General features: G+C 50.4%; 1 protein-coding gene across 1 annotated transcript in view; it reads left to right on the plus strand.

The window, feature by feature from the left end:
- Positions 1-12,226, plus strand: part of Nav1 (neuron navigator 1) — a 171,758-nt gene that overhangs the window by 70,601 nt on the left and 88,931 nt on the right. The window contains exons 4-5 of the mRNA XM_032915084.1: positions 1,825-1,927; positions 6,195-6,560. Coding sequence (XP_032770975.1) covers positions 1,825-1,927; positions 6,195-6,560 — 469 coding nt within the window. The remainder of the gene's footprint in view (positions 1-1,824; positions 1,928-6,194; positions 6,561-12,226) is intronic.

Below are 12,226 nucleotides of genomic sequence, written 5' to 3' on the forward strand. Positions count from 1 at the left end.
GCCAGGGCTGTGGGCAGAGCTCAGACCACTGGCATGGAGGCCTGCCATTTCTCCTTGTTCCTTGACACCAACATGGAGGCCTGAGTACACGGGACTGCCTTGAGAAACTGGAGGATAGGGTCAAGACCCCAGGGGAGGGAAACAAGATGGCTGGGTCCAAGATTGGAGCTGGTCCTAGAAGAAGGTGTCCCAGAGACTCTGGGAAGAGCCACACAGCATGGCCCTTCCACCCCACCCAGCCTCACTTGGCCAGCCAGCCAGTGACAGCCAGCCAGTGACAGCCAGCCAGCTTGAGCTCAGTCTTGAGAAAAAAAACATACCTCTTAGGGGATTCGGAAATGTTCTCTTTGGCAGCGAAAAGGAGCTCGCTCTCCTGCTGAGTCTGTGGGTGGAGAGAGGCTGGGCCTGGGAGTAGGGGTAAGTTTGGCTTGCCTAGAAGGCTGGAAGGGTTGAGGGCAGGAGGAGAGGGATGGCCCCACTGTTACCCCTGTCACTAACCACTGAAGCAGTTTTGAGGAGGATTGAAGACTGGGTTCTTCAGTGACAGTGACTTTGGATCCTATGTACAAGGTTACTCAGGGGACACGGTCCAAGCCTCTTCGTTAGAGTTCTCAGAGCCTAGCACAGTGCCTGGTACCAAGTTGAGTTGGAATCTTTGGGGATTTTTGTTTTTTGGATATTTTTTGGGGGGAGGGTTGTTGTTTTGTTTTGTTTCATTTTGGGTTTTTTCTTTTAGAGGTTTTGTTGTTTTTCTGTTTTCTTTCTTTCCACTTTTTTCTTTTCTCTTTTTCTTTTTCTCTTTTGAAACAGGGCCTCACTATGTAGCCTCAGCCGGCCTAGAACTTGCTATGTAAACCAGGCTGACCTCAAACTCACAGAGATTCACCGGCCTCTGCCTTTTGAGTGCCGGGGTTAAAGGTGTGCACTGCCACGCCCAACCCTGAGTGGGTGTTTGATAAAGATTTCTCGGGTTGGTCAATAGAAGGGAGAAGAAGGTCCTCAGAGTCATTGCATCATTTTGGATGCTATTTCCATCCCTAGATGGGAGAAAGTGTGAAGCTTCGTTTCCGGTTAGAGGCTCTCGTCTGTCTAGGCTAACATCATCCAGAAACCAAGGCTGAGCAAAGTGGTCCTGACTGGTTCAGACTCTGGCTACACCTGTGCTTCTTCCGAGGTCAGGAGTCTAACTCTTGAATAGGGTCTGAAGTGCCCCAGAAAATGACTGCTCATCTCCATCTCCCACCAGCCACCTCACCTTTATGAGACTCTCAGAACCGCCTCTTAGACCCCTCAGAGCAACTCCACACGTTCCCAACCCTTCCGAACTGTGGCCCATGATAGGTTGATGTATTGAAACTGGCCGCGTAGGGATAGTTACACGGTTGAAATCGGCAAGCTCTGCCCATCAGAGTGTCCCCTCCTCCAGGAGCCCCCAAGCAAATGCACACCAACACACTGCTCCAAAGGAGGTTATTTTGGGGAGGGGACCTATTTCACTCCACCACAGGAAAACTTGCCAGGAACCTCTGTCTTTGCTGTGAGAAGAACCTCCCCAAACCAAAGCCTGAGAGATAACAGTGGTCACTCAGAGAGAGGCTCTGAAGGGCCCTGTCTGCAGCTCTTGTTGGGGTTGGGGCTTCAGCCAGCCCAGGGCACACATGAAGATCATTAGCTGTACCTGCTCTGTTGGTCACCTTTGAGGAAGCAGGTGGCTAGCCCTAGAGTCTAGCTTCTGAGAGATACGGTCAATCTCCCCTTTCCTGGCTCCCAGGTCCCTTCCGGAAGTTCTCTTCATTCACCACCTTTTTCTGTTCTCTTTGCTAGATCCAGAGTCGCAGAGAAAGAGGACAGTACAGAATGTTCTGGATCTTCGACAGAACCTGGAAGAAACCATGTCCAGCCTGCGAGGCTCCCAGGTGACTCACAGGTAAGCTCGAGCTAACTTTGGTGACACACTCTCCCTGAGTCTGAAGGGCAAGGCCTCAGCGTCTCCCCACACCTCCACATGGGCACCCCAAGTTGACCAGACAGCCTTGGCCTCTGAACACAGGCGTTTGGAGCCCCACATTGCCAGCGCTGTGAGGTAAGAGAAACCCAGCAGCACCACAGCGGAAACCCTGCTCAATCTTTCCTCTGCTTATGCTTGAGCACAGGGTTTCACCCGTGACAGGCTGGGTATAGGTGGGAAGCCGGCCTGTGGTCTGTGGTACCTGTTCTTGCCGTAAGCTGCACTCTCCTCCTCGTTCAAGAGGGCTTTGCTTACTAAAACTCCTCCTGCTTTCCAGTCCCATCCCTCTAGGATTCGAGGACCCCCCCAACACCTGGGCTCATCAGCCTCTGCCAGCCAGGTGTCCTCTGGTCCCTTCTATCACTGCGAAAGGACAGCTGAGTGCCCAGCAGGGCCTACATACTAGTACCCACAAAATCAACCCTGTGGAATCCCTCTCATCCCCCCACCCTTACAGAAACCCCCCCAAGCCTCCAGCTGTAGGGTACACAGCTCTCTCGCAGCCCTTTTCCCAAGAGCAGCATTCTGGCAGTGGCCCCCGTGAGTCAGAATTTCCCATTCAGTTCCTTTGGGCTTCCCTGGGCTGTTCAGATGAGCTCATACTGTCAGCTCTAAGGGGGACAGAGGGCCCGGCTAAGTTCTGAGGGGGGAGGCGAGCAGGCAGCCAAGATTGGGAAATCGTGGGGCACGGACATAGAGACTAGAAGCCTGTGTATTAAGAACCAGAAACCTCCTCAGTTGAATCTCAGTAGGTTCCTCTCTGTCTCCTGGTGCTAGAAAACTGAGTGCAGAGTTGGGGCATGGGGTCAGTGGGAAAGGGACTTTTACTAGCTCAGGGCATGTCTAGTCAGGGGAGTATCCAGACATACTTGTGTCCTTTCAACATCAGAGGACCTGTTACCTTAGGGCCTCTCAGTCTGTGTGGGAAAACATGACTGCTGTTGAATCCCAGCTTGAGGGCCCTGCACCCATTGGCCCTAGGTCTCCTCGTTGAGACCTTTCTCCTTCCCTTACCTCTCACCACCTCCCACATCCCCACTCATATCCCTGCCCTGAAAACACGGCTCTTACTCCCAAACGCCTAAACATCTTCCTGCCGACCAGAGAGGAGGTGGTCAAGGGTGTCTGAGGAAAATGGTCTGTGTTGCTTCAGGAGCCCCGATACAGCCACTGTCCATCTCACAAGCCCTAAGTAGGAATCCAGGTAGAGAGGAGGCTCTACTTCAGCTGAGTCATCCAACGGTCTAGTCCCCTATAGATGAGTCTTTCCCCTATCCAAGGAAGTTTCTGGAACATCTCTCCATGCCAAGTCACCGGCCAGGATGGTGCCAAAGACGCTGAGAATTGCTGAGCTGCTGTAAGAGTCACACCCCAAATGACTCACCCACAGAAGCAGGGCAGAGGCAGCTGCTCCAGTCTCCTGGTGTCTCCATGCCTGCCCCGAGGCCCCAGGGAAGCAGGGAAGACTCTGCTTGGATGGGAAGGGAAGCCTAAAGCTGACTGGTTGACACAAGGGCCTGGGGGCCTCTGGCTCCTGTCTCCCTTTATGGAAAAGAAAGTTCCAACGGGCGTCTGGGCCTTCTGTTTACTGTGGACTTCGGGTCACTTCCTCTCTTAGCCTTTAGTTTACATTAGCTCTGGTCCACACTTGGATAACCCAAACACCAGTGTCCCGGCTTTTATGGTTCTTTTGCTTTTTAAAGTGCTTTTTATCAATCAATCTCTCCCTGTACCTTGGAGCAATATTCCCTAGACTAGAAAAAAGACCTGGGAGAAGATACACATGCTGGACCCCACAGGCTGATGGGGGCAGTTGTGGGTCCACACAGCATGAGGCACCAGCCTTCAGAGCAAACATAGTCTCATCCCCGAGGGCCTCGGGGTTCAAGGGTGCGTCTGCCAAGGTTGCCCTTCTCCTGGGACTCACGGGGTGACTTAGACTCAGTTCCTCTTTTGGAAACTTGACTTCTGGGCCACATCCTCTATTTCTGTAGGTAGGTTTCCCTCCATGAGAAGAGTCTGAGGTAGAGATGTTAAGGAGAAGAAACAAAAACTGACCTCCCTGAGAGGCAAGCCTGGGGCTGGGCGCTGGCTGCAGGTTAGGAGATCAGCTGTGAGCTAGAACCCTTTCCCCCTGAGATCCAGAGATGGGGTTTAGTGCAAACAGCTGGATGGTTGTATCGCATTCCTTTAATCTCAGCACTCAGGAGGCTGAGGCAGGTGGATCTCTGAGTTCAAGGCCAGCCTGGTTTACAGAGTGAGTTCCAGGACAGCCAGGGCTGTTACACAGAGAAACCCTGTCTCAAGGAACCAAACCAAACCAAACCAACAACAATTTAAAAAAAAAAAATAGAGCCTCAAAATAGAGGAAGAGGAATTTTATGTTCAGAGAGTAACATAGCAGGTAGGCCAGAGGCAGTAGTGAGTGGGGAACCCTCCCCTCCTTATGTGCTTGCTACAAACCAGTTCCCCTGTGTACTCTCATGTTCTTGGTGTGGTCTCCTGCTGCTCCTACTGCTCCTCCTGCTCCTCCTCCATCATCATCATCAACACCATTGTCGTCGTCATCTCACGGTCCGCTTATTTTTGCTAAGTACTTACTGCGTGAGCCCCCGACCTTTCACCTGTGGTGAGACAGTCCCCACCGCATTCAGCACAGTCATCCTGGGTCTGCTCCCTGATGATCCCTCTCGAGGTGCTGGAATACTGGGTGAGCATTCAGACTGAGTTACACCATGACTGTGGCTTCCCTGTCATCAGGGAACTTCCATTGTCCTCCCAGGAGATGGTGTTCCTGGGGAGGGCCACAGTATCTAGAAGCTGATGCAGACCTGCAAGGCATGCTGGGACTATTGGGCTCAGAGGGAAGGATGGGTGTAGGCCAGCGGAGAGCATGCTGGGCATCACTCATTGCCATGGGTCGGCTACAAGGACCAGTGTTGAATTTTCAGGACTCCTCCAACTCTGCTGAGGAAAAGGAAGACCATTTTCTGGGGCTCAATAGAGACCATTTGGGAAGGCTTTTCTTTTTTCAAGCAACTTACAATTAAAAGCAGATAAGCAAACAAACAAAAAACCCAATGGCCTATGACTAACGTCACAGATCAAAGATTCTTTTGCTTTGTGTACCCCACATCCAGCCATAGGTTGCCTCAGCTTACCCAGTTTTGGTGGCCCACACACCTCATGCATGTCACTGATTCAACCCTGTCTGGCCATCTGATAGAGAAGAGTCAAGTCATTTTGAGCAGCGCCATTGCTAGGCTTGGTCGTGGTGCTAGACTGAACCAAAGCCCCGACCACTGTTCTTGCCAGATCTCAGCCATATTTCCACTCCGGCCCTGTGGGAGAAGGACCCAGGGACTCAGGCCCTTTGGTATTTGCCTGCCTGCGGCTGCCTTGGCCTGGCCTCGTGGCCTTAAGGCTTGTGACCTTGAATCTTGCTGTACCTCTCCTCTGTTTTCCTGGGTTCTCTACCCATGAAGACCATATCTGTTCCCTAGAGGGTTGGGGGGTAGGGTGGGAGGTCCACTTCTTCCCCTGATGCCCAGGCCTATGGCTGACCAGTCTTCCTGGGGTCTGCTTTAATATCCAAGGTTCCTAAAAGCTTGTCTGGTACCTTTGACATTCGATTTTAGGTTTATCTAGATCTGGTCCCTGGGAATCAGCTAGCTGAAAGAGAGGTGATGGCCACCTTGACTATCCACCCTGAATAAAGTAGAGAGTCAAGGTCTTCTGAGCTCTGGTGATCAGCAGCCTCTACTCTCCACCCCTCACCGGGCCTCACTGGCTTGTTCTAGTTCAGTGAGCATCTATATGTCAGGCCCAGTCAGATTTGTATGGCTACAGTCCTCTCAACTCTACAAACCATACATAGGGTATGTAGGCATTACCCCGTCTCACTGATGGGAAACACTGGGCCAGCAAGATTAATTTCTTTCTTTGGGCCATTTACCAAAAAAATGACCAAAAATCATATTAAACACTGGCCACACTTGCAGGATAGGCTTAGTATGGGATCCATGCCTTGGGTACTTAGTAGGATCATTGACTTAGTAGGATCATTGTCCTTTGACAGCCTGAGAGACCGTAACAAAGGAACATGTACTTAGAAGGCCTCACATAGGGACATCCCAATGAGTGGATGGCCTGAGGACTGACTCTGTGCTGTCTGCTCTCTCCGCAGCTCCCTGGAGATGTCCTGTTACGACAGTGATGATGCCAACCCTCGAAGTGTGTCCAGCCTCTCCAACCGCTCCTCTCCTCTCTCTTGGCGCTACGGCCAGTCCAGTCCCCGGCTGCAGGCTGGCGACGCACCCTCCGTTGGGGGCAGCTGCCGTTCTGAGGGGCCCCCAGCCTGGTACATGCATGGGGAGCGGGCACACTACTCCCACACGATGCCTATGCGGAGCCCCAGCAAGCTCAGCCACATCTCTCGCCTGGAGTTGGTGGAGTCCCTGGACTCTGACGAGGTGGACCTCAAGTCCGGCTACATGAGCGACAGTGACCTCATGGGCAAGACCATGACGGAGGATGATGACATCACGACGGGGTAAGCACAGAGGCCGGCTGGCGCAGGAGGTGTGGGAGGAGGACGGCAGCAGGGGATGATGGGTTTGCTGGGCTGTGACACAGCGGCTGTGCATGCAGTGACTGCCTCTGCACCCAGATGTGGCTTATTCAAGATGAGTGTGGTGGGTGGGGCTGGAAACGGAGGAGCTGATTGGTCTGTTCGGCTATGCCCTTCTCCTCCCTAGGCCTGTCCTCCTCCAAAGAGGCCTGGGAACATACCTGAAGCCCAGGTCTTCTGCAAACTGGGTAGACTGTGGTGACTTAACTTGCTTCTGCCTTTGCAAAAAGAGGCCAGTAATGTCATTTCCTTCCACCTGCTAAGAGAAAGCAGAATTTATGGAAGAGCCAATCAGAGAGTGGGGTGGTGACTCACTTCCCCTGCCAGGGGTTCCCACTCTGACCCTTGGCTTATATCCTCCGTGGACTTTCTGCTTCCACAATCCTTCCATCCATAATGCTATACCCTATTCCTTCCCTAGCCGACAAAGCCTTCTTTCCTGCCCGTGGACCCCAGAGACCCTCAGCTTACCCCTCTCTGACAGGATAGACTTAGGGAGACAGCTGGGGCAGACATGGCAGCCTTGGGAGTGCAAAGAAGACAGGAAGAATTTGAACCGTTGGGGTTTGGGTTGTTCTGGCCAACGTTTTCAAGCCCTGAGACCAGAGAGCTGCATGGTTCTGGAAACTTCTCTGGTGTATCTCTCATCAGACCCGCCCCCTTCCTTTCTTCCTTTACGGTTTTCTGGGGTCTCCATCCCTAAGATGGAGCCACAGTGGCCCTTTTCTTATCTCTCAGGTATTTAAAACCATACTACCAGAGATGGCTGCTCCTAATAAAGCCCTGCGGCTTCAGGAGCACGGAAAGACTGGCAAGTTCCAGGCCATCCACCACTCCCAGCCCGCAGCCCACCCAAGGGGATAAACTTGGCAAGTCTGGTCAGGGTCTGTCCAGCTGATGAGGCTGCCCAGGAGCAAAACAAGTGACGCACGCACGGCTTGTTTACTGCCTGAGAGGTCCCAGGGGCAGCCCGACCTCACGCTCAGATCCGCCAGCCTGGAGCTGGGATAGAGAGAAGTCCTGCTGTAGTCAGACCCCAGCTGCCGCTGTGGTCAGAAGCCTGGGATGGGGAGGAGGGAGAGCCAAGGTGGTGGAGAAGCTGTTCCAAACAGATCTCATGCCCTGGGAAGAGCCTGTGCCAGCGTCAAGTTCCCGTCCGGATGTGCCAGCCCCATAGGGCAGAGGGAAGCACAAAGGGGCTAAGGGCTCAGGACTGTGGCATCTGTGCTCGGGAATTCCAGGACTGGCAGGACCCTCAGCCTCAGGGTATAATCAGCTTTCTTACAACCCCGCTGATGTCCCCAAAGTACCAAGTACCAAGGCACACAACCCCTGTGTGGAGAGAGCCACTCTGACTAAAGTAGCAGGATTTGTAGAGCCAACTGTCTGAGCCCGAGCTAACTAGTTAGCCTCGAACTTTAATCTGCCTACTGCTGAGTGCACATAGCCATAGGATGACCCATGGCCCATTATGAAGATTAAGGAGGGTTAATATACGTATAATTCTTTATGTATTTCTTAGTATAATTCTTGGCTCAGTGCAGTTGCTCACAGAGTCAGAATCCTGGACTAACCAACGGACACACCCTTCCCCTCAGAGAGTGTACAAGAGTGTATGGTCGGGCTGGAGAGGTGGCTCAGCCGTTAAAGGCTAGGCTCACAACCAAATATATAAGAGTGTATGGTCTATACGGGTCCCCGTTCGCCCAGAATCAGTAGCAAGGACAGATCTAGTAGCCCCTGACTAATGCTGGGACATGGTGAGGTATGGAGCACAGAGGGCTAAGGGGAAAGGAAAGGAAATCTGTTGTCTTTGCTCACCTGCTGTCTGACTCCCATTTTAGCCTCTTTGCTCCGGTAGTATGTGTGCCCTTGATTAAGTCAAAACAAAGTCCTCAGGAATGACGTGAATGAGGGCTGGACATCTCTGCTTACCCCGCAGCTGGGAGGCATGGAGTCCTATGGAGAGTGTAGGATAAAAGGCACGACGACGTTTGCAAAGTAGAAGAGACTATAACTTGTGATGCTGTTTGCAGGGCCATTCCATATGTGTCTCTGAAGGTCGATTTTCAGATACTGGTGACTTTCTGCACTAGTTTTAAGTGTTCTCTGTCCCTGAGTACTTGTCTCAGACCAAAAACAGAAGGGTGTCTGTCATAGCTAGGGTTTCCATTGCTGTGAAGAGACACTGTGACCACGGCAACTCTTAAAGAGGACATTTAATTGGAGCTAGCTCACAGTTCAGAGGTGTCCTGGCAGGAAGCATGAGGTGTGCAGGCAGACATGGTGCTGGAGAAGGGAGGAGCTAAGAGTTGCACATCCTGATCTGCTGGCAGCAGCAGGCTGTGTGCCACGCTGGGCCTGTCTTGAGCATAGGAGACTTCTAAGCCCACCTCCAGGGTGACACACTTCCTCCAACAAGCCCACACCTACTCCAACAAGGCCAAACTTCCCAAGAGTGCCACTCCTTGTGGGTCAAGCATTTAAACACATGAGTCTATGGGGCCAATCCTATCCAAACCACCACACAGTCCTGAATGTGCTTAGGAAGCCAGCATTGAAGGAAATCCGTTCACAGTGTCTAGTGACTTTAATGCAGACCATTGCTCTTCAGTTAGCCGTTCTCAGACTACACATTTACGTTAAAGCAGGAAATGTTGGATTCCAGGAAATCCTCAGGTGACCCTGTAAACCTGAGCTGTGCCCCCTCACCCCAGCTTCCATTAATGCTTTCATCCCCACTGTGGTTCCCTGCTAGATTGTATCATTTATCCAAATGAACAAAAGAGATGGCTCAGTGGTTAGGATCACTGGCTGCTCTTCCAGAGGACCTGAGTTCAATTCCCAGCACCCACATGGTAGCTCACTCCCCATCTACAACTCCAGCTGGAAGGGATCTGATGCCCTCTTCTGGTCTCCAGCACCAGATGTGCGTATGATGCACAGAAATATGTGCAGGAAAAGCATGCATACAAAGTTTTCTTTCTTTAAGTCACTTTCCTAAGGACGTTGTCTTTCCAGCTTATAAGATGGGTTGGGCCCTTCCCACCCACATGGTGACACTCCCCACCCGCCCATCAGCTGGGTCCTACAGTATTTGAATGTCCCCTTTCCAGATTGCTGAACCTCCTTCTGCCCTCCCTGTGGGTGACATAGTTGGCCACAAGCTGTCCACGTGAGCCACAGTGGGCAGCAGTGGCCCTCGCCCTTCCTTAGTTATCACACAGGGACTGTCCTCTGACAGGTTCTTCCCAGCTGCGTTCAGCTTCGAGTCAGCTGTCCTGGCCCTGTCTAGCAACTTGTCCTCCCTGGCTTGTCACTCAGCAAACTGGAGGTGCACATTCTTCAAACAAGTGAGCACAGTAGATTGGAGAGAGACTCATGCACTGCTGCCAGTGGAGTCACGTGCTTAAAATGAAGTTTGAAAATGAGTGAAGTGTGTTAAGAGCCACTGTTCTAGAAGAGACAGATTTAAATGCAATTCACTGGCACTAAGTACGTTCACACTGTGGTCCCTGGTCACCTCCCCCCACCTCCACTGCAATTCAGGTGACTGAGGTGAAACTCAATACTCATTCAACAGTTGCTCCCCTTCCTGCTCCCCTCTTGCCCCTGGCAAATACCATCTACGAGTTTAAATGTGGTTTGGACTATGCTAGGCAACTCATGCAACTGTCTTTTTTGTGATATATCCTACCTATCATCAAAACTCATTCATATTGTAGGATGTGTCAGAAATTCCTTTTTCATGGCTGAATAGCATTCCCTGGAGTGTGTATACTCTGTTTTGTCTTTTTGGTTCTTTTAGTCACAGTTTAGGTTCAGGGAGCTTAAGTTCAGAAACCCACATTGGGTTACTATGGACCTTGTTATATAAATAACCTGTTTGAGTTCTTTGGGGCGAGCACATAGAGGGGAATTGCTGGTCACATGGAAGTGCTATTCTGTGTGTCCTCTCTTAAGGAACCACTGCACTGTTTTCCATTGAGACGGGACCATTTTCCATTGCCACCAGTTCTGCATCTCTGTAGTCTCACTGCTTATTCATGCCTGGTTTAAGAAAAAGTAGCCATCCTCATTGTGTTAGTCAGCTTTCTGTTACTGTAGCAAAATGCCCGGATTGCAGAGATGGGAAATACCTGGTTTTAAAGGAGGAAAGTTTAGGGTCAGAGTTTAGGGGGTTTAGTGCATGACTGGTTGTCTCTGTTGCTTTGAGGCCATAACAGTGCAGTAAGTAGGTCATGGAGGTGGGACTTGGTGAATCCAGTGGCCCTGTGGATGAGAATAAGGTCTCCTAGCCTTTAAAGGCACGCTCCTAATAACCTAAGGCATAATGCTAGGTTTCACCACCTCCCAAAGCTTCCAACACACGACCTCTGTGTAACACTTAAAATCCAACAGTGGCAATAATAATAATAATAATAATAATAATAATAATAATAATAATAATAGTAATAGTAATTATTATTATTATTATTTCATTGTTTTTTTCAAACATATTTTTGGTTTTGGTTAGTTGGGGGTTGTGTTGATGGTTTTTTGTTGTTGTTGTTGTTTAGTTCTGGCTTTTAAATCAGAATGAAGCCATAGAGCACAGGTTGGGCTCGAGTGCACTATGTAGCTGAAAATAACTTTGAATGAATTCCTGACTCTCCTGTCTCCACCTCCTAAGTGCTAGCTCATAGTCATGTACCGCCACACCTGGCTGTTGTTGTTCTGGTGAAAATGATTGTGCAAATTTCAATATATGTATATGATGTGGTCAGATCAAGTAACTGACAAATCTATCAAAGAAGACGTCATCCCCCTGTGTCGGAAACATTAAAAATCCTCTCTACCAGCTCTTTTGAAATATACAATTAATTGCTGTCAACCACAGAATATTAGAAGACATTTCTCACACTTTAGTAATTAATGCCATAGAATATTAAAAGTTACTCTTGGGACTGGCGAGGCTGCTCAGTGATTAATAGTGCATGGCGCTCTCACAGAGGACCTGAGTTTGCTTCCTAGTACCCATGTCAGGGTAACTCAGCTTCAGAGGGATCCCGTCCGTGCCTCTGGCTTCCTTGGGCACCTGCACTCATGTGCATGTATGACAGACAGACAGACACAGACAGATAGAAAGACACACACACACAAAATTAAGAATAAAATACATCTTTTTAAAAAATCACTCTTCAGTCCCAACTGTACTTCTGTACTTGTTAGCCTCCCTCACCCCCTACCTCCAGTAGCCACCACCCTCCCTCCATCTTCTGAGAAGACCACATTACTGACTGCAGCCAATACAGGCTTCTCCATCTTCATCCATGTGACTGCAAGAGGCACAATTACATTCTGTTTATAACCATAACAGCATTCCTTTACGATTTACGATGTATATCACATTTTCTTTATCCTTGATCCATCAGTGGGCACACAGGTTGACTCCGTGCCCTGCCTATTCTTAATTGTGTCACCATAAGGTGTGACTGCAGGAGTATCTTCAGTATACCCAGTCGTGGGGTTGTTGGGCCAGAGGACGGGTCTATACTCTTTCTAGTCGTCTGGGGATCCAGCGTGTTGTTCTCTGGGATGCCTGCCCT

Source organism: Rattus rattus, chromosome 10 (genome assembly GCF_011064425.1).
Source record: "Rattus rattus isolate New Zealand chromosome 10, Rrattus_CSIRO_v1, whole genome shotgun sequence".
In the NCBI taxonomy this organism is placed as follows: domain Eukaryota; kingdom Metazoa; phylum Chordata; class Mammalia; order Rodentia; family Muridae; genus Rattus; species Rattus rattus.